This window comes from Rhinolophus hipposideros (assembly GCF_964194185.1).
Source record: "Rhinolophus hipposideros genome assembly, chromosome: 5".
Classification (NCBI taxonomy): Eukaryota; Metazoa; Chordata; class Mammalia; order Chiroptera; family Rhinolophidae; genus Rhinolophus; species Rhinolophus hipposideros.
This window is the reverse complement of record NC_138051.1, coordinates 91,133,972-91,160,025: the sequence shown is the minus strand read 5'-3', so window position 1 is coordinate 91,160,025 and position 26,054 is coordinate 91,133,972. Positions and strand designations below refer to the sequence as shown.

At 47.9% G+C, this 26,054-nt stretch overlaps 1 protein-coding gene across 7 annotated transcripts in view; it reads left to right on the top strand.

Moving 5' to 3' along the window:
* Positions 1 to 26,054, top strand: part of TTC7B (tetratricopeptide repeat domain 7B) — a 241,476-nt gene that overhangs the window by 180,352 nt on the left and 35,070 nt on the right. For 3 of the 7 annotated variants that reach the window (XM_081048770.1, XM_081048769.1, XM_081048775.1), the window contains 3 exons: positions 618 to 779; positions 3,151 to 3,201; positions 12,221 to 12,361. In XM_081048770.1, coding sequence (XP_080904896.1) covers positions 618 to 779; positions 3,151 to 3,201; positions 12,221 to 12,361 — 354 coding nt within the window. The remainder of the gene's footprint in view (positions 1 to 617; positions 780 to 3,150; positions 3,202 to 12,220; positions 12,362 to 26,054) is intronic. The other 4 variants (XM_081048771.1, XM_081048772.1, XM_081048774.1 and 1 more) reach the window with 2 other exon arrangements.

Sequence of the window (26,054 nt, the reverse complement as noted above, 5' to 3'; positions counted from 1 at the left end):
TCTCCAGGTGTAAGACACGAAGGTGGCAGCCGTGGCTTCCTTCTTAAGGGCCCAGCCAATGCACCCAACCACAGACCAGCTCAGAAAACTTAGCATGCTATTCTCAGTATGCTAGGACTGTGATATCTTGTTGCACCTTAGTAGCTACACCTAGGAAATCATTAGTTTTCAAATAAGCTTTATGTAAGTGCTTCTCATAAAAAAACAAATCTAAGAAAAGTCAAGTTCTAACCCTTTCCAACTGCAAAGCAAATAGTTTCCTTCATAATGTCCTGGATGTTGTAGATTAAAGATGTGTTCTTTTCAGTGGAACGTCTTGCTGAATCTGGGCTCAGGTAAATCTGAGTTATTTTTATCCCATGGTGTTGTGGCAGAACAATTAAATAACCAGTGGAAAAACAACCAATTGGTTTTCTTCAAATAACGCTTGTATTCTATTGTCAAAAAACACTTGTATTCTATTGTCAAGTAGAGGAATGATTGTGTATTACATGACCTCATTTTCTTTGCAGCTTATGTGAGTATATTAAAACCTAGTTTATTTTTTCTTTGTGTTTCTAAAGGTTTTTGGGTTTTTTTTGCCTTTATCCTTTTTTTTTTCTCTTTCACTTTTTTAGTGTCAGATTCCTCCTCCTCTTCTTCTCTTTCAAGAACCGAATCTCCTCTCCACCTGTTTGTATCTTCTCATCTTCATTCTCATCCCAAACCCGATACCTTTGTGTGGCCCCCAGCAGCTCAGTCATTCAGTGACCCAGGCCCCCGCCAGGAACACTCTCTGTGTAAACATGGTTTATGGTTTTTCCTTTCTTGTTAGACCTGCTTCATTTGCCTGATGTTTCGTTTTCTGATAATCTTCCTAACTGATAAGCTGGATAAAAACTGCATCAAATCCATCTGAGCGGAAATCCTTGCTAATTTGAAAATCCGAAAGCTGTTTGGGGCAGGAGATATTGGTACCCAAGTTCCAGCCTCCTCTTTGGAAAGGAAAGGAAACCTGTTTGGAGCAGAATAAATAGAAGCTTTTCTAGAATACTGCTCCGAGTCCTCGGGTACTTCTTGCTTTCCTAGAGTTGATATAAATACATCAAAATTCTGTTTTTGAAAAAGGCAAATTAGGACAATTGGCCAATGATAATTTATTCATAAATATTTCTGGTTTCCAATTTAGAAATTAATTCGACAAGTCTATGTTAATCAAGCTAGTATTCTGAAGATAATGACCATATGCCTTTGAAATACGTGGTTCTCTGTGTGCATGAAAACCACACAGAAAGTACTAACAATTGTCACCCCAATAAATTTAATTAATTAAAAAAAAAAACACATAGAGCTTTGAAAACTGCAGATCCTTTGGGCCCCACCCCAGAGTTTGGTAGGCCCGAGGTGGAGCCCAGGAATCTGCATTTATAAAACATCCTCTTATCATTCTAGTGCCAGTGGGTTAGGCACCACATTGTGAAAAACAGTGTTATAAATTGTTTTCCATTTCCAAGGAAGGAAAATGTGGGATTTGTGTCATGAAACTATGCAGAAAAACGGAGCATTATTTTAATCTAATCCTGCTTTTAAATAATAGAGAAATTTGAAAGTCCATTTTAGGATGTTGGGGAACATGTCAATGAAAACAAAATCCCTGTATTAAAATGAAACAGCGCTTGATGAAGTCCTTAAATGGGACCTAAATATGGGTCTCACCAGGAGAGTCCACCTGGTTTTCTTTCACTCATTTATTTAATAATGTTCACTTTACCAGCAGCACTGCCAGAAAATTTAATCTCTATATTCATGATTTACAAGGGCTCATCTTTGTTCCAAATGCTCAGTTATATACTGAACAAAAGCTCATTGCCAGAAAGAACTACTTACTTTCTCTAAAGTGTTCATCTTTCGGATGGCTAACCTGCTGTGTCACACACACAAACACACACACACACACACACACACACACACACACACACACACACACACACAGAGTCAGGGCCAGAATGAGGCTATCACCTAAAAACACATCAGCCAAAGCAACAAACACGATGACCTTACTTGTCTGCATACTCGGTGTTCTGACCTTGGCCTTAATGGCAATCCCAGTTTTTATGAAATGGAAGATGAAGAGAATGCTTATAAACTGCTCATGTTGTTTTTAATCCACTTCTTAAAATAGACATTTTCCCTTAAAACAATGCCTAGGGGCAATTGCCAGCTTCAGTTCTTCCAGAAAAATTGTTTTTCACATTGACTTTTGACCAGTTTTTTTAATCATAAAATGGGCTCTGACTGTTCTCGAAGAACTTTATATGTGCCCACTGCCCCGTCCACTCTTGTGGGCACAACAAACCCACCAACCTCCACACCCTGCCAATATTTATTGCGTTGTATCCCAGGGACCCTGTGTTCCTTTAAAACCAAAGTCCTGTCTCGTCCAATGAGGCACGTATGTCAAATTAATTAGTAAACTGTCAGGGTGATGAGCACCCACTGGGCTTTTTGCTGAATGTACTGCGTCCTAGGCAGTGTTCATTTGTTTATAGTTTGTGCAGCTCGTCTTCCATCCTTAGGGAGGAACCAGCCAGTAACCAGGTAGTTTAACTAAGACTGAAGTGCCCATGAGTTAGAGAAGGGGAAAACACACCATACGTTGCTGAGACGTATAGAATTTCCTAATTAAAATTGTTATGAATTTGAATCCCAACTCTTTCCATGAGGATAGATAGCTAAGACCTAAAGTTTTATGAATTTCTCCCTCCAATCCTTTGACCTAACAGAAATGAAAACTAGCCCAGCCCTACAAACTGTTGAATCATAGAGTTAATATGTGGAAAGACCTGAAAACTGTTTGATTACTTTCTGCTTCCCTTTGGAATTTCCCGCCCTGGAAACAAAACACGTTACATGAATTGTTCAGCTTTCATGTGTTGGGTGAGCATTTAAAATATAGAGGGGAATTCCCAGTTGGCCGTTCTTTGGTTTAAAAAAAAAAAAAATCATTGCTAGTGGGGAAATGTGTCCCATTTGAATTGAAACCTGATTCCAGACAGCCAGACTTGCAGTTGGAAGGTTATTAGAACTCTATTTGCTTTTTTAGCCTTAATTTTGATTTTTCAAATGTTTTGTTTCTTGGTTTTAATTTTTGGTTTGATTTGTTGTTCCAAGGCAACTCTCCAGATGTATACTTTCATGGTTTTCCCTCCCTTTTTTCAGTTAGTAAGTAGTTTACCAATCTATCTGTTAACCTCTCTGAGGGTCTCCAGAATCACGCTTCCCTCCACCCTGGAATGTGTGTTGTGGTTGTTGGTTGTTGATTGTTGGGAATGTTGAGCTGCCACCTGCCTGCCCACCCTGCCACGTGGGGCTCATCTCTCCTGGGATTCTAACGCTTCCGCTGCAGCTTGGGTTTAAATGCTGAGGAGGCAGTACTTGTGTGGGAAGGACTACAGAAGGAGGCAACGCAGGGAAAATGCCGTGGGTGAGAAGTGTGTGCAGTGGGTGAGAAGTGTGGGCACCCGTCTCCCCAGTGTGGATTGCCTATAAATTTGGGGTAGAGGCAATCAGTTGAATCTTGAAATGCCTTTCCAGTTCAACTATTATTGCTCCATAGAAGAGTAATTCTGATCATTAATTTTCCTAAAATAAGCTAAACAGACATCATAAAACTTTATCTACATCTACCAAGATTTAGAGGAGATGAAGCGATTCCCTGGGTGTAGGCCTAGTGTTTTCGGCAGTATTCTTTTACCGCATTAGTGAATTATCACATTTCCAAGGGATGTTTCTTAGACCTCTGATTTCCCTGGTCAGATATTTTGGGCAAATAGTGCATCTCCTTCCTAGAGACTCACAGTTCACATTAGCACATTAAAGGCTCTGAGAAGTCCACCAGTTTAAAACCTTCAAGGCTCTCTTCACTTTGACCCAGTGTTCCCCAGCTGATTTCATCATTTTCCACCCTGTGGAATCACTGTTTCAGGGACTGCATCTTGGGAAATGCTAAAGGGTATGAGGAGCCAATGTGCTTGAGGTCTGAGTCGTTACTGCTTCTGGCAAACATACCCCAGGGAGCTGATTTCCCCTCTGAAATCCAGCTCAGCCTAGCAGTGACTTTATTTTTCTTTAAAAAGTCCATAACAGAAAAGAGGTATGTGTGGTATTGTCCTCATATTAGGGTTTTTCAGGGGGGAATAAAAAGGGTCCTTTCATTGCCAGGGTCCTTTTAATATCAGACTCTGCAGATAGCTTACAAAGATCTGACTTTCAGAAAGTCAGGCTATATCCAAGTCATCAAGCAGCCAGCCCTTGGTAGTTACAGTCAGGCTTCATATTTTTTTCCTGAGGCTTGATATATTTATACAAGGTCCTTGTACTCTCTATTTTCCATAGAAGCAGCTCCAACTCTCTCAAAGGTCAGGAAACGTGGTTCAAGGGCCAGTTCTGCAGAGGGACCCAGGCAACTCACTTAATCTCCCTGGGCCTTAGTTTCCACTTCTGTGAAGACGTAAGTTTACTAATTCTTCTGTCCACACATGCCTTTATGGTTTGCCGCTAGATGATCCTGATTTCAGGCCTAAGTCGGGTACCCTACTCCCCGAGCTGCAGCCCAGGCAGCTGGGGCTCCCAGGGGAAGGTGACCCACTGGTGGGAAGAGCCGCGCTGGAACACAGCCACACAGGCCTCTCTCCACATGCCCAGCACTGCTTAGACTTGAGGACCCTCAGCGCCCCCCATTCTTGAGTGCTCTAGTTGTCATCATTTTGGAGAAAAATGTGTGTTCACGTTTTAGTCTCTTCTCCAAGAATGTGCTAAAATCACAAAGGCCGACTCGGATTCTTGGCTCAGTTTTTCATGTCACTGGTTCTGGTGAAAATGCTGCTTTCTTTAGGCATGCACAACAGGGAGAAGAGAGTAAACAGGCTAATGAAAAAACACACCTCTCAAATGCAATAGGTTGAGAAATAAATTCAAGGAAGTCCTTTTTTCTCTTTCCATTATGGCCGGCATTTTGTTATTGACTTTGCATTTTCTAACATTCAAAAACGTATGTCATGATCAGGAAGTGACTAGTCAGGTGGTCGATTTCACCCTCTGCTCCCGCTTAATAGGTTTCTTTTCATCTATATATGAAAAAGTCCTCTATTGAGGACCCCGCGGCCTTAGAGGGGTGGCAATTTGAGAAATTCAGCCCTAATGATTCAGATATAAACCTTCTCTTGTTATTTTAATTAAATTAAAGTCTCCTTAATTAGTTCTATGGTGTCTTTAAATAAGATTGTACGGGATTTTAGGAGATTGACAGGTCAATAATAACTGGCTCTCAGATAGAAGTTCAGCAGTCTATGTCCAGTAATTAGAATTCCGCCCAAACCTGGGAAGCTGTTCCCACACATTCAGAGACAAACATAGCCTTCCCCAGACAGAGGGGCACTTCAGTCCGGACACACAGCCTCCTGAACGTGCACCGGGGAGGGTTTCAATGGGGGTGGGAGCACCTGCCCAGTGTGGTCCTCCAGAAGGTACTGTCTCCAGCCAGAGCCGGGGCGCGGCTCGCTGACAGCTGGCGTCTTCCTGCATGCATGCGAACGGCTTCCCTCCACGCTTCTGTGTGACCGCCTGGCCCTGCCAACACCGGCCAGCAGCCTGCTGGGCCGCCCCCGCATGCCCACTGGTGACCACATATCCCAGCCTCTCCCTGCTTTATGGGATCCTTCCCTAAAGCTTTCCCTGGAAAGAACTTTCCCCTTTCAGGAGAAGACACATCCTGTCAGGTTTAAACTGTGCTTGATACTCTGTTAAAGTCATTTGGAAATTGTGATCTCGTCTGGGGACCGTGGGTTTGGCTGTCCTGACTTGTTTGGCTGTCTTAATCTCTTTTCCACTCAGTGAAGAAAGGGGAGTCTCTACTAGCATGGTGACCGCAGTTCTTTATCAGAGGAACCCACAAGCAGGAGGCCTCATGGTCGGTGGGAGTTGGGTAGGACCAGGCAGTTGCCCGTGAAGCCACGACAGCCCCAGGCCCTTGTCACATGGTCGACACTCTACCAAGAGGGGAGGTGGCAGCTCTCCCGGGATTAGAAATGCAGAAGGGAGATCTCACAGTGCAGTTCGAGGAGCCCACCACCCAAAATCAGCTTCCTCAGAATCACAGGACTTGATAGGACCACCCGCAGATGGGAATTGTCCTAACACCCATGGGGGGTGGGGACGGACCAAAATTTTTAATATTAGGTAAAAAAAAAACACACAGAAAAAATATGCCTAATTTGAGGGTTGAAGTGACAGTGGACTCTCATATCTCTCCTCTCCCTTCAAAAAGTGAGAGACAATTATCACTAGCTACTGAGCTGCTACTTCCTTCAGCCCAGAGGACACTGGTCCTTAATACAGGTGGCAGGTGTGAGAGGGTCACTGGGCTGCCAGCAGTCTGCAGTATTGGACTGATTTGCTTCCAAGCCCTATCTTGAGAAACAAATTCTTTTCCTGCTAAAAATGAAAAAATTGTAAGCACAGCTCTGTGGCAGAATGCTTAGTCATTTAGATTACTATTTAGTATTCAGGCCCTTTAAGAGGTGGAACTGCTGCTTTTTTTTTTTTTCCTTCTTATTTTAATGGTTTTTGAGGGCACAGCTTCTAAGAACTGGAAGCTGAATAAACTCTATTGACAGATAACATTGAATCACTTCAGGACCGAGGGAAAATAAATACAGAGGTTTATTCGCAGCGGTGACTCCGCTGTTTCTTTTCAGAAAAACGCAGGGAAGGCAGGTGTCTGCGGAGGCGGCATTAGGCAGAGAATGTGGGTGACAGAGAGATGGGACTTGGGGTGGGGCCACGTGCTCCATCATTGTCCTATATTCATGCTCAGGAAGCTCCTGAGTTAATTCTGGGACCGGGAAGCAAAGAGCCGCTCCGAATCCTGAGCACATATGTGAAATACGTGCACTGATGTCTCTGGTGGAGGATTTTTTCCACACATTATGTAACAGTTGTCCCTTGTTCCTGGACTGTGATGCTTGCCAAGTCACTAGGTGGGCAGAGTTTCATCGGAGATCCAGTTTATCTCGTACATGCTGTGAAAGACGTGAGGGGACAGAGAAGGTGGACTCCCTTCAGACCACAGCCACTTAATGCCACCAATCACAAGGACACCTGGAATATAAATATATGCCATGCTTTCAGTGACCCTGCTTGTGAAAATTCAGGGTTATCAAACATAACCAAGTAACATACTTGATTATGCCTTTGGCTTAACAAAATTGTTGGCTCTACGAGCCCTTTGGTGAACTTTGGTGAAATAACGCTTTCTATGTGATTGCCACATTCAAGGTCTATGTGAAACTGAACCACAGCTATAGTGTGCTTTGGAAAAAGGATTTTTGTAAAGGCTTCAGCTGCAAAGGCAATTTGAGCTGGCTGTTCCCAGTGTCCTACTTGTGACAGGGTTTCTCAACAGGCTGCGGCATATGATAGGAGCATGGGTCAGAAAACCGTGGTTTGGGAGGGGTTCAAGCTTGACTCACAGCTTCCTGGAGTCGGTGTCTTGGTTTCTGGTCCTCTTGGCATGTGAGGAAATGCCTCTTTACCGTAGCTCCTGGGTCCTCGCCTTGCCTTCCTCTCCCCCTTACCCCGCACAGGGTGGTCCAAGGGGAGCCCAGATGAAAACCCTGGATGTAGGATCAGAACAACCCTTCAAGTGTCATTTTGCCTTCATATCAGGTGTCCAAGATAACATTTCCTCTTGGGCATCTGGGTGAGGGAAGAAACAGCAGTTGGCTTGAGGAAGTACCCAACTCCTCAGCTCTAGGGCCTCTGCCCTCCCCCACCTGTACCATCGGGGCAATTAGGTCACAGAACCTGGGCCAGATTTTAGGGCGAGCTCTCACTGCCTGCATTAGCTCTCAGTTCCTCTCGTTTCATAGTGGCTTTTCAGAGCCACTGTGTCCTGTGACAGGGACTTGCTGGAGCACAGCAGCTGCTCAGCCCTCCGGGTTACAACAGTGATAAGCACTTCTCGAATGAATGTGATAAATAAGAAATGCATGGCAGCTGGGGACACTCGTCATCGTCATCGCTTACCTGTCGAACCTGATGACTAGGAAGCTTCTTTCTCCAGAGCCTTAGATTTCAAATTAGAAATATGTCTTACGTTCTTCCCTCTAATTCCTTTTTCAAGCCTCGATTTGTCCATTTTTCTTAGGGTAATTATCCTCCCCACCCCATGGACGCTGTGGGAACACATTTGTTTTGGTGAGAAAAGGGTTGCTTTAAAACTATGTTAGCGAGACTAGCGAGTCAGGCTAGTTGTTTACCTACATAGATCAACATCCAGTAGCTATTTTAACAGGTACCATTTTAGTCCTATGACACAGTAAGATACAAGTTGTTTTCATTATATTTTTTAATCAGATTCATTCTGATTCATACTGATGTTTATCCTTTTTTTCCTTCAAATTCTAATCCAATGGAAGAATTTCACTTGGGTGATTGCCAGGAATAGTAGCATTAACTATGAAATAATTTTACCAGTATTGTTAGTTCCTTGCTATTATTAATACATATCTGAATTCTCTAACATCCACCCCTAGTTCAGACCACAAAGGGTCTCTGCCCTTATAAAACATCTATAAAAAGGGGTTGACTAGGAAGGAAAAAAATATTTCTGATAAACTTCAGTTATGTTCCATATCCAAATGAGTTGGTTACAGCTGAGATGGGGGAAGTCACTAAATGAGGTGCAGTGTTTAATCTAACTAGGTGCCACTGCCATTTTTCGTCTAGGTTGTTGGATGTGATGACAGCCACACTGAAAAGCCCTTTGAGACAGTGAAGATTCTGGCCTCTGAGCCATTATTAGAGAAGGAGAGTATAGTATCCGAAAGAGGGGACCACTCTCTTCTAAATTTTGTACAGTGACATGTCTATTCACAGTACTCATTCATTCATTCATTCATTCCACAAGTATTTATCACGTACCTGGCATTGTTAGCCCCTGAAAATACCTAAATGGAAGACATGCTTCCTGTCTTCTAGAGCCGCACACAGTCTAACAGGAGAGACAGTTATATTAACTTTAACATAAAACGGCGTGGTCTGTGCAGTGATAGCCATACCCACGGGAGGTTATGGGAGCACTGAGGGCCCAAGACCTAGCTTTTCACAGGGCGGTGATAGGGAGAAGAAACGGAAGAATCCCAGCAGCCTTCCTGGAGGAGGTGGTGTCAGAGCTACATTGAAAGGCTGGATTTGGAGTCAGGCTAGTGTTTGAGTCCTGGTTTTGCCACCTGCTGGCCATATGACTTTGGGCAAATTACATAACCTCATTAAATCTCAATTTTAGCATCTAAACAATGCAGATAGCGTTGTTACCTGCCTCAAAGAGTTGTTTAAAGATTAAATGAGATAATATATATATGATCACAGTGCCTGAAACGTGGAAGGTTCTCTAAAACTGATAGCCACCACTGCTGTCACTCATCATCATCATCCTTTGCCAGAATTCACAGTGAAACATTTTTATGAAGAGAATTAATTTCACTGTATATAGATATCACAAAGAGAAGGAACTTTGGCAAAAGTTCTGGTTCGTTCATTTGTGGACCAAACAAAACAGTTAATCCAAAAAGCAAAATTAGCCCCTCCAAAAGTCACAAGTCCGTGTAGCACAGGAGCCACGAACCTGGTAGAAAATTTGCAGAATTTTTCTAGAGCAGCAGTTTATTGTATGTAGTTACTTTTAAATAAATAGTGACCGTTTATTTTAATCATGTCTGTTTTGATTTCTAATATGGTAAATATCAATAGATATACCTCAGGTAAACAAAATCTCTTTAGTGTTCTCAATAACTTCTCAGAGTCTAAAGGGATTCGGAGACCAAGAGGCTTCCGACACACTGTTCCCCAGATTGTTGAGTTACAGCGGGGCAGGAGAGCTCACGCGGGCTGACATGTGTAGAACACGCCTTCAAGCTTTGTTTGACCAAATGTTAGTAACGTCTGCTTCCTGTCTCTCCAGGTCAGTGGGTCTCAGTCTTAGCTCCATATTGGCATCAGTTGGGCGACTTAACAAACACATGCCCGGCCCCACCCCTGGAGCGGGTGTTTCGGTTGGTCTGGGGTGTGGCTATGGCCTCATGAATTTTGTAAATCCCCCAGTGATTCTGAAGTGAAGGCAAGGTTGAGAACCACTGTTCAAGATAGGGAGAAAGTCAGCCAGCTTGGTAATGTCAGGGTATAACAACGACAACCTCGTTGATTTAACTCATAGTTGCTACTAGAAGTCTCAGGGAAAGCATGTCAAGTCCTTATTATCTGAGTTAAAATATGGTTTCTCCATAAAAAAGGTTAAACACAAAATAAGGCCCCCAAAATCGATAGCAGTTTCATCAAAATTGATGTTAAGACTTTTTTTTTAAGGAGTCAGACACACTTTGTCTAAGCAAGGTTGATTTTTGCCGAACTTGAGCAGTTCTCCTACAGCAGAATGGCATCAATGAGTGACTTTTAGCTGGGCCTCAAGTTCCTCCTTCTTGTGTGGCAGCATTCACTCTGGAGGACTCAGCGGTCCTCTCCCAGGGGCACACGCCTCTTGCTGGTCCCCTTGCAGGACATTTTGTCCTGTCCACAATGTCCTCTAAGATATTTCATGCACACCAAAAGTTCCTTGATACTCGGTCCTTTCCAAAACATCCACACTTAAAACATCCCCGGGTTCCAGATTTCAAGGATCTTCTTGGCAAGGTCTCCACGGACCTTTCGGATAGGAGCAAATGGGACCAAATGTCAAGGACCTTTTGGCGTGGGCCAAATGTCTCCATGGACGTTTTGGAAAGGACCAATGTCTGCGAATCATAATCCTCACAGGCAGGTCGGCCTGTGAATCACCCAGAGAAGGTGGATCCCATTCTGGCTTCCCTCTGCCTCCCATGACTCACTGCACCAAACCCCCACCGAGGGATTTGAGTGTGTGTAGAGGAATCCATCCAGGTTTCCTTCTCGTTGGAACAGTCAAAACACAACCTCCTTTGTTCCCAAAACACAACATGGATGGCCAGTCTAGTGCTGCAAATGCTCTTAAAATGAATAAATTATCCTGCTTTTCAAAGCCCCACAGAAATCACTTTTATGCTCACAACTTCGACTTATCCAGAGTATAACCAACTCGATTAATTTCAGTGGTCAGCATCTGTCTTTATATCTTATCACTGTTTTCAACCTTCTGATAAGTTGATAGTCACCACTAATGATGTTGCAATGTTCATGTCCGTATTAAACTTTGTGATGAATTATAAATTAAGAATGTTGCCGGTGAATATAAATAGCAACAGTTTTAAATTTGAAATAACTGAGACCCCTGCTCTCAGTTCTGAAACCGTACCTCCAAGAGTGAATGTTGGGAAGAGTGGGGAACAAGCCCTGGCTTGAAGGTGGTCTCCAAACATGACTCATTTGATTTCTGAATGGAAGTTCTTTCATCACATTCCTTTGACCAGTGAACATGCTCAGTCTGCTCCCATCCTTACCTTTCAGGACAGTAGGATCCCCGTAAGAGTTAGGCAGGTGCAGCTTCTGAGCCCCAGGCATCTTTGCTGTCACCCGTCCTCCACTAGCCTAGTGGTAGCCTTAAGAATAGACTTCTGTTTATACGCACAGCAAAAGTGCTTTCCCGACAGTTAAGTCATGTTCTAGAATATGGTTCCAAATCTAGGGGTGTTGCCTACCTCCTGAAGGCCAGGGAATGAAATAAATGGGAAGTTGCTGGGTTTGTCTTGAGAATGGCCCCCATCTACTCCAAGTACTATCCCAGGAGGCCAGCATGACTCCTTCCTCCACCCCACATTGTTTCTAGATTTAGGCCCTTAGAGAGGTGCTTTGTAAGTTCACTTTGTAGACTTTATCTATGCCATGTTTTAACAGGTGCGTCATAGCTGTGTGCTAGCTATACCTCTCCCTGCCCCCAACACTCACACGGTACAGTCTGAGCTTCTGGAGGGGGCGCTGGGCATAGCATGTGCTCTGGTTGTTGACTAAGAGATTAGCTAAAGCCAAGGGCAGAAACTAAGGTTCCAGCTGTAATCACTGTATCTTTATGGACGATAAAACTTAGAAACATCGTGGGGAAAGGGGGGTGTGTGTATGTCTTGAACTCATGTCTGTGTGTGGGAGGCGGCGGGTGGTTGGTTGGTTGGGTCTGTCCTTTCACTTCTGATGCCGTCTTCTCAAAAACCTCTCACAGGCTCCGTCCATGCCACATCCGTGGCAGCCTCAAGAGTGGAGCAGGCCCTGTCAGAAGTGGCCTCATCTCTGCAGAGCAGCGCCCCCAAGCAGGGCCCACTGCACCCCTGGATGACGCTGGCACAGATCTGGCTCCATGCAGGTACTGCTCTGCCCCCACTGGGCCTTCCACCCCACCCCACCCACAGCCAGAGGCTGCAGGGTCCTGTGGGCATTTGCCTCGTTAGCCCACAGCCCCTCATCAGGAGAAACCAAAACTGGAGTCACACACCAAAATGGTACCACAATAACCCCACCCCTTATCCACAGGGGTTATGTTCCAAGATCCCCAGTGGATGCCTGAAACTGCAGATCGTACCAAATACCACATAGCTATGTTTCTTCCTATGTATACATGCCTATGATAAAGTTTAATGTATAAATGAGGCCCAGTAAGAGGTTAACAGCCACTAATGGAACAGAAGCACTTTCTGGCTTCTCTTTGGCTTGTCACGTCTCCGTCATCATGACTCCTGTACTCTGGGGTCATTGTTAAGTAAAGTACGGGTTACTGCACACACGCTCTGCGATACCACAACAGTCGGTCTGATAACTGAGACGACTACTAAGTGATTAACCGGTGGGTAGTATATATACATATATATAGCGTGGATATGCTGGACAAAGCGGGGAGTCACATCCCAGGAGGGACAGAGCAGGACTCGCGAGATTTCATCATGCTACTGAGTACAGTGTGTGATTTAAAGCTTTCTTTAAAGACTGGTTTTCTTCTGGAATTTTCCATTTAATATTTTCGAACCGCGGTTGACCTCAGGTAACTAAAACCACGGGAAAACGTGGATAAGGGCGGACTACTGTACTTCTGTGCAGAAACCATGAGTTACCCTGTATCTGCCCATTCCTCCCTTGCCTCAGTACCCCGATCCAGAGCCTGGCACAGAGCAGACATCCAGGGAAGATTCTCTGAATCAGATTTCCTGGATCCCAGGGAGCTTGCGGTGTGGGGTGCAGGGTTTGTACTGTAGCCGGAGCCAGAGAGCTACGCCCTAGACTTTCTTCTCAGGACACAGCATAGCACAGTGTCCCGAGCCCGGAAGTCTGGGAGTCCTGCAGACTTGGAGTGGAGTCCCAGCTCTACGACTTAGCAACTGTATAGACTTGAGTTAATAGCGTCCTTCTCAGCCTCAGTTTCCCCATCTGTACAGTCGGGTTAATAGTGCCTGTCCCCTAGGGCTGATGCACACACTGCAGTGAAATTTCGGAGTCCCCGGGAGAGGGGACAGGTGTATAGATGACACAGGTGTCTTTATCAAAGCTGAGGACGGGTGGTGTGTCCGATGTTCCCACTCTCTGATGGCACTCCTGGTAATTCATGGAGAGGGAGGTGGGTACAGCAGCTGCTGAGCTGGAAACTCACCTAGGAAGGTACAATTGTCCCTCCAATTTCACACGGCTGTTTCTGTATAGCTGGAAATCCCAAAAATAAACCCAGCACGGAGGCATTTTAGCAATGAGAACCCCACTGTACAGCCTCTGAGCCGGTGATGGCTGTTGATTTACTTACATATTTATATTTCTACATCAAACGTAACGTCTGTCCCTCCAAGTATCACTTGATCGGCAAGACCCCACCTGGGCCTTCCAGGCTTGCCTTTCAGGGTGTGTGGTAAAGGCCCAAATTTGGCTGAGGAAAGTGCTTATTATCCACCGTTGTCCATCTGTTTACTCCTTTTTTGCCAAGGCTAATTGTATGATGTTCAACCTTGTTTGGACCCATTGGCAGATGTTCATATGTGAAAACATGGTTGGATTTACCTGGCTTTGGCATGTCCCAGAGCCAAGCTCAGCCAGCCTCTTCTGTGTCGTCATCTTTAATTGAGCATTAACAACTACCGTAAATTAACAAATGATATTCCTCTAAGCCCAAGTACAAAAGAGGGATGATTCATGAGGGTGCTGACTGTTCTTCCTGCACAGATGCTTGCCAGCATTGGGCCTCTCCTGGGTCCTCCACGAGCCAGGGCAGGGCCGCAGCAGTGACGGCTTCTTCCACAGCTCTCCTGCGGAGAAGCCCTGTCCCCTGGCCAGGCCTGTCTGTCCTAGTCAGTCGCCTTCACGAGTGACTGCAGAGAACAGAAAGCACTATGCTTTTAGTGTCGGGCCACCAGAGAGACTGGCTGAACCTGCAGAGCCAGTGTGGGGACAGGGCTGTTCTCAAATTGGGCATGAAGTCCAGTTTCTGAAGGGCCAAAGTCCAAAACACCAGAAGGGCCGAAGGCTTCCTTCTGGGCTGGAACTCGCCCCCTTGAGCTCACGGGCACTGCTTCTCTTGCTTGTTTCTGGGAAAAGTTAATCCCTGAGTGAGAGTCACTAGTGGCTTGCTGCCTCTCACTCAGTTACCCACTGTTCTGTTCCCCTTTGTGGGGTCTACCATGACTCTTGGGAGGAAATTTGGTAGCCACTTGTTAGAACATTGGAGCTATCCTTGAATTTTGATATAATCATGTAACATCCATGTCTCATTGCCGTAGCCAATAGTACAGAATAAAGCTCTCCTGCTAGTTAACAGGTATGGCTTTTAACATTCTACAAGTTGATGGAATTGAACTTACGGTAATCGAGTGGCATACCTGCCTGATAAACTCTGGGCAGAATATGCATACTGCTTGCGTGCATGTAGTGAATATTATATGTAATATGAATGAATGGAGTAAATTAGAATCTTTATAGGATTTGTGCCATATTGATTCTTTCAAAGCAATGACTTTGAGTCAAGATTTAGAAGCCTATCACATATTCGCATAGTCCTTGAAAAGGTAAATTTAGAAGAAATTCAAAAAGACAGCCGCACTGAACTGTAAAGTTTTCCCATATGTAGTTTGAGCTCTGCTGCTCTGAGAGGCAAAATAAAAGTGACCCATGTTTTTTGACAGGCAATGGAAACCAGCTAACTGCATCCATCAGAAGCTCTAGCAGTACTGCCAGATTCTGTAAATTCTGCGAGCTCTAGAAGAAACTAGTTACACCAAAGCCTAACACCCAAGGCCCTGGTATTTCTGTGCTGTTGGTGGGTCTCTTCTCTCCCGGTTGTTTTTTCTGGTGAGGTGAGCATAGTGGGAACACGTGGTGGGAGCCCCTGGGAGCTCCAGATTTCAGGCTCACTGGTCAGGTCACTCTGAGACGACCTCAGATTTCCACTCTGTTGTATGAGAGGGTCCCTGGGCCACTTGTATGCCCACTTGAATGGCAAAGAGATCATGAATAGGACACCTGAACCTCATCTGCTCTTTGAGGAGTCTGGCCAAAGGCCAGAGAGGAGCACCAACCGAGGTAGACCAGGCATGCTTGGTCACACAGCCTCTCTCCTTCCTATGTGATGGACCGGAGCCCTGGGCTCCTTTTTCCCTCAGGCCTTCCTCCTCCTGACCTGGACTCCTCTGGTCACTCAGTGGCCGACCTGCCTGGTTCGCACATGTGTTCTGCGTTGGTTTGTTTGGACCTACATGACAATTTTTTAAAAATTATTTTTGAATTAATAATACATGCATTTGTTACACAATTGAAAAGGTAAAAAAGACATAGAGTAAAAAGGCTCCCTCCTACCCTTGAGCCTCAGTCACCCTCACCCACAGGCACCCACTGGTAGCAGTCTGTGTACCTTCCAGAGATGGTATACACCCTCGGAGATCACTGCTTATCAGCGCATAAGGCCGACTCACACTTTGTAACAGCTGCAGAGTAGAAACCCATTGCATGAATTTACCATAGTTTAACCAGTACTCTCTTGATTTAACACTTAGATTATTTCTAGTATTTCGCTATGTTACAATGTGGATAATGCATCAATAAGTATCCTTACATGTATTGTTCTGTATCTGTAAGATATAAACTCCTAAAAGTGGAATTGATGGATCAAAGGATATATACTCTTTAATTTGATAAATTTTGTCAGGTTGCCTCCACAGAATTATGCCAATTTACATTCCAGTCAATAATGTGTGAATGCCCATTTTCTCACGTCCTTCCCACCCCACAAATTATCAAACTTCTGGATCTGTGCCAATCTGGAGGTGAAAATGGTATTTCAGTTGTCTGTTCATGGCTTCTGCCCATTTAACTTCTTAGATACTGAGTGTTTCTTTTTGATTTGTAAGCATTTATTATATGTCAAAGAAATTTGCCTTGGGTCTGTGATATGTGCTAGAAATATTTCCCCGCATTTTAATTTTGTTTGTGTTTTTTGTCTTCTTGCCAGTTTTTTTAAATACAGTTATCAATCTTCTGTTTATGGCATCTGGGCTTCATAGGATATTTAGAAAGCAGCTACCCATTTTTATGGTCTCTTTTCCCAAAAGTTCCAAGTATCTTCCAATGCCATTTGTATATTCATCATTGTATGAGGAAGGTCAGGGAGGTCATTTCCTCTGCTTTGCAGGACGGCAGGAGTCAGGAGACTGAATCAGAGCATTCTAGCAGGTTACACCTCAAAACACATCTCACTAGGGCTCTCCAACTTCTGTAGAATGCAACCCTTACTGTTGACCGGTGGAAATTCGTAGTCACAGTAATTCAGAGTGGAATCAGAGCCTCTCCCAAGCCAAACAGCTTCTGGGTGCCCATCTTTCAATTTCCGCACTGGGATGGCAGCTAAAAATGACTTTGCCGTAGGTGGTTAATTTCTGCTTGTTACTTACTAATAATTATAGCTTTTACTTTGGCACCTCTCACAGTCGAAACCCACGGCTATTCTTAGATGTGCAAGATCAGATTTTCAGATTTCTGCTGGGAATTTAAAGCTGTGATACTCTCACGAATTCCTTGGCCCTGGCCTGGCCTGGCCCCTTCGCCCCTCCCCCTACCAGGCCCCTCCCAGCCTCCAGGGGCTGCCTCAGCAGGGTCCAGGGACAGTCCTGTGGCATGGCCACCCTGACGAAATGAAGACAGCTCCCAGACAGGTGGTGTGTTGTCACCACACAGGGAGTACCTGTGGGAGGGAACCCGCGGTGCCCAGGGCTCACGCATGCCTGACCCCGAGCCAGCCTTGATCAGTCAGCCCCGCCAGACCTGCCCCTTCCTCTGCCCTGGGGGGTTTAATGAATGGTCTACAACTTGCAGGTATCCATACACGTGTCAGGACCATACATGTGTCAGGCCTTATTCAATGGACTTTGTCTTAACTCGTTTAGTCCTCATGGCAGCCTTAGGAGGTACAAAGATCCTATTCTTCTCATTTTACAGATGAAGACACTGAGACACAGCTGTCAGTCACTTGTCTAGGGTTACCTGGCTCCTAAGTGGAGAGGCCAGAATTCAGACCCAGCCCGCGTGGCCCCAGACCCCAGCTCTAGCCCAGGCTGGGCTCTCCACTATCCCTGAGCATCTGTTTGGAGGCCACAAGCGGAGCTGGGCTCTGGGGTACAGTGGTCATGAAGACAGACAGCATCTCTCCCTTCATGCAGGTTACAAATGTGAAACAAAATAGTGACAGGAGACTTTGTTCCCACCGTGCCGAGTGACATGAGGAAATGGAGTGGATCCCCGTGAGAAATGGCAGCAGAGGTCTTGCCCAAGAGGGAGCCGGTGGTGGCCCTAGCACGGGGGAGCAGGGAGCTGAGGAGTGCTGGGCAGTTTGTCAGGACAGTGGTGGGAGGCCCAGGACAGCACATGGAAAGGCCTGCAGGCCTCGCCCACGGAGCTGCATGTTCGAGAAATGGCAGGGGCCCCGGGGGCTTAAGCCTAAAGACAAAGCAATAAAGTGGCCCAACGTGAGGCAGGGCCACGCCAGGTCCTTTAATCTGAAAAGCCCTGAAAAGCTATTGAAGGACTTCAAGTGGGTGAGTGAAAAGATCAGACTGAGGTTTTAAAAGATCACTCCCTAAATGTGGAGAATGGAATGAAAGGCAGCCAAAGTGGAAGCGGAAAGAGCAAAATGAAAGTCAGGGATACTGGTTCCCGTGAGAGGAGAGCAGCTTGGCTGCGGTGGTGCTGGTGGAGGTGGAGGAGTAGGTACCCGGCTGCTTTCTGAGGTAGACCTGATAGGACTTGCTATGGACTAGATGTGGGGGCGAGGGAAAACTCCTGCGTTTGGGGCTCGAGCCCATGGGTGGCCTTTGGTTCCATTTTCTGCAATGGAAGCCGGGGGGGGGAAGAGCGGATGTGTTGGGGTCAGGGAGGAAGAGAAGCCTTGAGTCCTGTTTGAGAAATGTTGTTGCCTGGGGACATGCAAGTGAAGAAGTCAGGCAGGCGCTGGGTATTCAAGGCTACACTTAAGATTGAGAGTTGTTAGATGGGCGGGGGGGGGGGGGGGGGGGGGGGGGGAGGGGGGGGGAGGGGGGATAAGGGGAAAGGTGAAGGGATTAGGAAGCAGCTGGTAACCACAAGATGGCCTCAGGGTTTTCTGAAAATTAATTTGGGGAACTTATTCAATAACGTTGTAAAGATTTTGTTGGGTATCCTATGGACATGCGTCCTATTTGGGAGACCACCTCAGGGATACTGTGGATGCCTGATCATGGCATTGTACACCAGAAGCTAAACATTAATGAATGCCACCTATAATTTTATATATATAATGTGATGGCTGGATGTGAGGTCGGAGGGATAATGGATGGGGGGAGGGAGGTTCACAGTGTGAGGGATATAAATGATGAACGTCTAAGTATTACCTTGTCTTGTACACCTGAAGCTAATAAAAAAAAAAAAAGGTTTGGGCTAGAAACAAATTGGGGGATGGGGATTAAAACCAGGGAGTGTGATGAGAAGGCCTAGGAAGAGAATGTCCTTGGAGGAGGGAGAGGGCTGGGCCAGGGACCTGAGCCTCCCACCTCCACATTGGAAATCTGGGGAGAAGAAGAAAGGCCAAAGAAACAGAAGAGAGTGGTGAGCACGGTGGGAGGAGACCGGAGAGGTGGTGTGGAGTCCATTGAAGGGGGTACCTCTAATCACCAATGGGGAGAGTGGAATCCTGGTCCCACCTGGTCTGCACAGCAGCATGGCCTGGGCAGCTTTTTCCTCATCCCTCTGAGTCCTAGTGCTCTCCTCTGCAAAACAAGGACAGTTGGGACAGTGACACAGGATAATGCATGGGGAGTGCTCAGCAGATAGCAAGCCGATAAAAAAAATAACGTAAAAAAGTAACTGTTTGTAAGGAGGTGTGACTGGTAGGATATGCTGTTGAGAAACTGAGTCAGGTGGAGACAAAAGTTTTTGCTGGACTCTGCAGATGGGATTTGCTGGTGACCGTGACAACACAGGTTTTAGTTGCATGGTAGAGATTGATGTTGCATGCTGACGCGGGCTGCAGAGCAGATGGCAAGTGAGGAAGAGGAGGGTGGCCGGTTGTACATTCCTTGTAAGAACCCCTGTGGAACAGAGTGGGGGCCGTGAGGGGTAGCAGGGGAGGAATGTAGGGTCGAGGCAGGGGGTTTAAAAATGGCCAACAGTGAATCACATTGATGGTTGATGGGGTGATCAAGTTAGTATTGAGATCCTTGTCATCCAAAAGAGAGAGAGCACATGTGAAGGCACAGACCCCTCGAGAAGGGAATAGACTGGTGGGGTCCAGGGCACAGGCAGAGGGATTGGCCCTCGGTTATAGCGGAAGTGGGGCCGCGTAGATGGACAACCATGGGCTTGTGGGTTTGGTGTGAGAAGAGACACGAGGTCAGCTCAGCTGGCTTCTGTTTTCTCTTGGAACGATGAGTCAAGGTAGCAAGGGGGTGGAGGACTCTGGGAAAGGACTGAGGAGTCAGGAGAACAGCTGGGCAAGGCCTGGGAAGGGGTAAAGTGTGTCGCAAATGCAGAGGGGATATGGAGCTTGTCTCTTCATCCCACTGAGCCCCTGGGGCAGGGATCGCTGCAGATTGACAGCCCTTCACATCCTCGGAAATGAGTGTCAGTCTGGCAGCCACGACCCTGCCGAAGGCCTTGGTCAGGCCCTCAGGGAGGGCAGGACCTGGGCTCTGCTCCTCTCAGGGACTGCAGACCCCAGCTTGGGCCTGGGCCACAGCTCAGGTAGGACCAACGCATGAAAACAAAGTGACTACCTCCTTTCATGCCAGAGTCCCCAAACAAAGAAACTGTAAAGAGCAATTCCAGTGAGAGTCGATAAGGATGAAGCCCTCCCCAGGACCTCGATGACAGGAACCTCCTAAGGACTTCTGACCCCTTTTCTTTTTGGCCCTCGTGCTGATCTTGATATGAAAGAGCGAAGGCATGAGGACACGGGTGGTGTGCCCAGGGGGCACCGCGGCTCCTGGCCGACTGCTGTGTTCCCCTGGGGCTCCTCCGCCCTCCAGGGGCAGGGCGTGGCCCAGACCAAGTTGCTAAGGTTTGCTTCCCAAGCACAAGTCCCCCCCCTTTCAAGGGAAAAGGGAAGCAGGGTTTGGGGTAAAAGAAGTGGTTTTAGGGGTCAGGGAGTCTGCTGGCCGAGCTCCCTGCCTGCTTGCCTGTAGGCCTGGCCTGTAAGACTGGGGAGGACCTGACGACACACCAGTCCTTCCTTCCTCCCGGTTTGCCGGACCTCAGGTGGATTGGCAGGTGTGATGGCACCCACACTGTGTGCAGCCCTTGGGCTGCCTCTACCATTTTCTGCCCCTTTGTGTGAGTTCCATAAAAGGTGTCCTCCGAGTAGACTGAACCCCAGGGAGTAAGCCTGGCTAGCCAAAGGCACCTTTGTGAGAAGAAAAGAGCTTCCTCATATTTCTCGGACAGGTGCAGCCCAGTGCCAGGCACACAGCCTGCCAGTGGAGGCGAGGCTGGATTTCAGCCACCCTCTGCCCAGCGCCTTTGCACAACCTGCACAACCCAGGCAGGCAGGTCGCAGCCAGTTCCCAGCCTTGCTGCTGAAGTCCCCCAGGCAGGAATACCTCTTCGCCTCGAGGAAGCAATAGTCCTCAGACCTTCACAGCATAGCTCAGACCTTCGCAGAGCACATCTTTAGTTTGGTTTAGTAAATAACTTCAGCAAGCCTTCTGTGCAAGGCAGAGTTAGGGTCATGGTACAATGCAGAGATGGAGCCAGCTTGATACCAGCCTTCCGGGAGCATGGCATCTACTGGGAAACACGCAGGTCCCTGCAGGACAAGGCAGGCTGGGTGAGGGACTGCCCAGAGCACCCACAGCGTGACGGAGACATGGTTTACCCAGGAGCGTCTGGGGAAATCGTGTGCAGGGTAGAGACTGGCAGAGCCTGGAGTGAATGAAGAGTGTGGGTCTTCCACAGATGACAATTCATGAAAGGCATTTGGGACAGAAGGGACGGCACCAGCAGAGTTGTGGGAGTGAGATCATGAGCTGAACAGAGAGGGAGGGATTTGCAAAGGCAGGGCCCTAACTGTGGATGCGAAACAAACATGTTACATTCACCTGAAGCAGGGAACCGAAGGTCTGCAAGCAGAGGAGGGAATTTATTTGCAACATTTCTCGTAGTACCCTGGTGACAGGGACAAACCAAGGGATTCATGGAGCCGCCAGCGCTTAGAGGCTGAGCTCTCAGAATGAGGTAGAAAGGTCTATGACCCTGAATAGCCCCTTTCCTTTAGTTAGACGCTGTCAGCTGCCAGCAACCAGGACAGAATCTTCATCCCTGTGACTCCTTCAGGGAGTCACCTTTCAGAGCCCGCCCTGCGGCGGGGAACCCTGACATCGTACCAGTGTGTTACTGTCGGCTTTGAGTTCCCAGAGCCAGCTGCCCTCTGTGTTGTTGTTCCTTCTGTACAAGTTCTTACATCTCTTAATAAGCTCACAAGGCCCTCTGTTTATTTGCTCTTTTAACTTGAATTTGGCCCCTGGTGAAAGGGTCACGGAAACTTCATTTGCTGTTGCTTCTCTGGCCTCTGACTTTCTTCGCTGACCTGGGCCACAGAAGTGGTTGCCCTCCTCTAACCCTCATTCAGCATTCATTAACCTACAAACTTGTCTGGAGCACCTACTAAGTGCTAGAGCCTGTGCTAAAGACGCAGAGATGACGGTGGCTGGGAGTTGCTCATAGTTTTCGTCAGAAAAGATAATAACTGATCATATTTTGGAGGCTTTAGGAAAATATGAATGCTACTCCTCTCTTTACCTCCTGAGTTCTGAGCCAGTTAAGAAATAGACAGGGTGGGGAGATGCGAATCAGACACCCAGCTTTGTTACTAGGGAGACTGAATCGGAGGGTGTGGCTTGACTTCTGGCTGCAGCTGGGCTCCCTAATGAATGGCAGCGGAATGGAATTCACCCTTCCCAAACTGCTGGCCTCTCTGTCGCAGGGGGAGAGCCCAGTGTCATGCCTGTAAGAACAAACCAAGAATGCAGGCATCCAAGGGACAAGGCACTAAACAGAAAGAGCTCTGAGGGCCCACCATGAGCAAGCCCAAGTCCTTCTCCCAAATGCATCAATCCGATGGGACCTAGAGGGCGGTGTGTGGGGGTGTGTGGCTGTGGCACATGGGCATCTGACACAAACAAGAGGCAGGATTGGAGGGTCCCCTCGCACAGATGCTGTGCCTGAGGGGGTGGTATAGATTACACAGGTGCTATGGAAACGCAGAGGAGGGATTAGGGGTAGACATTTGTGAAACCGTCTTCTAGAGAGACGTTGGTCCTTGTGGGAGCTGTGGACTCACTCCCAGGAAGGAAGGCTTCCCAAGCAGCAGAAGCTCATAGTAAATGCCTGCATGGCCTCCATGTATTCTAGGGAACCAGCATGTGCCTGGGTGAGAAGGCCCCTTGGGGATTTCCAGGAAGTCCTTTCCTTCTCCTCCCCTAACCCCATCCCAAAGGATTTGATTGATGGCAGAAATCCCACAACTAAGGTTTCATTTCTGGAGACTTTGTGCCCCATTAAGATGTAACGTCCTCATAAAGGGGGGATGCCTACTGGCGTACTTCGCTTCGTTGCACTTCTCAGACATTACATTCTTTACAATTGGAGGTAAGCCTGACCCTCAACCAGCAAAAAGATCGCGATGAAGGCCCAGGTGACGGTTAGCATTGTTTAGCAATCAAGGGTTTGTAATGACGGCGTGTACATTGTTATTTTAGACCTAATGCTACTGCACACTAACAGAGACTACAGTGTAGTGTAAACGTGAGTTTTACATGTACGGGGAAACCAAAAAATGCGTGTGACTCGCTTTATTGCAATATTAGGTTTATTGCTGTGGTGTGGTACCCAGCCTGCAGTACCTGCCACGTATCCCGGTATTTGGAGCCATTGTCTCAAAGGAGCCCTGGTAAAACAGAAAGGCTGGAGCATCTCCCAAACACAGACTCGGCCACATAGAGCCACAGGGCTTGGATGAGTCATTTTACCTCGTGGCACCTTAGTTTCCTCACTCTGCACCCTCGAAGGGGTGAGGCCCAACTGAGTCTTACCCTCGCCATTTTCAACCCCTCTGGGTTCTGGGCTTCCACCCTCCTGGCTGATCCTTACCGCTGCCCAGGGAGAGATGTGGGCCAGCATCCTGGCCCCCTCAACAGTGAACAGGCCCAGAGGAGCTGACTGCCTTGCCCAGGGCCACACACAGGCCCAGGTGCAGGAACCACACCTTCAGTGTTCTCATGACACTGTGGCTTACAGGGTGTGTACTCTAGAACCCAGAGGTCCCCAGCAGCGCCTCGGAGGCCGGGACAGGGGCCCAAGCCAAGGGGGAGGCAGGAGGCACACTCTTAAGATCAATTTGGAAAAAAGAGCCTCCATGGGGGAAAAGATTTGCACATCACTGCAGGACACTGTGCCCTACGTCCTTGCCTTTGACCTCGAAATGGAGGGACCCGGTAGCAGCGTAGGCCAGGCATTTGTCTGCCTCAGTCATTGCAGGCCTCATCAGTGACTCGGTTTCCTCCTCCGACTTCTGTGCCATTGAAAAGAAGCCCTTGGAGGCCTGGATCTTTCTGCCACCTTCGTGATCATGGCTCAGCTCAGCTCCGCCTTCCATTTCCTCATCACATGAAGGGAGCTAGAGCTCAGATGTTTGGCTGATGACGACACGGTAGCCTCATAGAGGACTCTCCATGCACAGGACTCACGTGTCGTGTTGGGGTGTAAGCCCCCCCGCCCCCTCCCGCTTGAATCTTGGTACAAAAAATCCCGGAAGCATTGAATCCCCGCTCCCTCAGTTGGCCCTTTTCCTGTAGTGACGCAGAGGGAGAGGCCTGGTGTGTCTTCCCTTTTACCGACCCACAGACCGTAGGCCCAGGGGAGCTTGGGAACGGACATAAATGCACCCCCAGAATGGAAGCACGTCAGGAGCAAGTGTGCAGGGAGAGGAGCTTTCCACACAGCTGTCCCAGAAGCTGCCGCGCTCAGGTAACCTGAACCCACCGTGGGCACACGTCCGACTCTGGCAAGAGCTGGAAAGAACTGTTACTGAAAGACATCCGCCGGCCCCGCGGTGTCCCTAGGAGGGTGTTTATCTCCCAGGAGGGCCCAAACCAGAGGACAGATAATGTCGTCTTTGTTCCTGTAGAGCCCCATGTGTAGTAAGTACGTGCTTAGTCAGTACCAGGCGAGCTGAGTCTCCAGCTCAGGTGAGGCAGGTGCCGGCTTTGCCACCGCCACCGTCGGCGCTCGGTAACGTGCTGGAGTTGCCTGAGTTTCCCTGTCTGAGAGGCGCTCCGGCTTCCTCCCTGGGTCCCTGGGCCAGCCCTCCCCTCTGTGCTCCCTGCTGAGGGCCTGACGGACGGAAGACCTGAGAGCGGGAGCTGCTGGATGGGTCTGGGCCACAGCAGGGCCACACTCTCCAAGGCTTCCTCTGGGCCGAAGGAATCATCAGGGGTGTAACCGGTCACCAGGGAGCTGAGCAGACGGGCCATCAGGCTGGGCGAGGGCCAGAAGTCAGCAGCGTCAACACAGATTGCAACCCTGTGACACCACCTGGGCTTTTCCCGTGTCTGGGCTTAAAGCTGGGGGTGGGAAGCTGCCAAGATGGACCCACAGCAGAGCTGCTGTCCAGCAGCAGACCCAAGACCCCTCACAAGAACACACCAGGGACACAGCCACCGAGAGGTGCAGAGGCTGGGCTCCCTTCTGGGAGGAGGGGTGGGGTCAGAGCAGCCGCCCAGGAATGGTGACAATTGAGCTAGGCCTCGAAGAGGGTTGGGGGATTGATGGTATCACAAGAGAATAAACCAAAGCATGTGTGGAAACAGCAGTGCTTACCATGGGAGAGCCTGGGGGTTCAGGGAGCAGTAGGAACACAGGTTAGGGGGGAAGGTGGGATTTGTCACCAAGGGCTCCGAATGCCAGGAAAAGGGACCTGGATATTATTTGGTGCAGGAGAGACACTGTTCTCTGTAGAGGACGAGAACATAGGCTCCAAGCCAGGCTCTGCCCCTAACTTGCCCTGGGACCTTAGACAAGTCGTTCAGCCTCTCTGTGCCTCAGTTTCCTTGTCTGTATATTGGGCTAAAATAACAGTACCTGTGGGGTCACAGTGCAGAGGCACAGTGCAGAGAGCCTTTCTTGGCACAAAGCTCCTGTTTCCTGAACTCCTTAACCACTGTTATTGTTAGTTACCATTCATTCATTCATTCATTCATTTAGCAACTGTTTTCTGAGCAGGGTTCTGGTCACTGGGGACCCGGCAGTGAACAGCACACTCTCCCTGCCCTCATGTGGTGTATGGCTGATGTTCTAGAGGGACAGTAACGAAACAAGCTAAATCTGTCAGTTGGTATAGGGAGGAAAAGAAAGCAGGGAAAGGAACTGGGTCGTGCTGAGTGGGTGGGAGCAGCAGGAAGGCCTTCCAAAAGGAGCGTTTTTTCTGCAGGGGAGCGACCCAACCAGAGCTTTGCCTCAGGGGCTGGTCTGGCAGCAGCTGGTGGGAGGCAGGAGGTGGGGGCTCAAGGAGG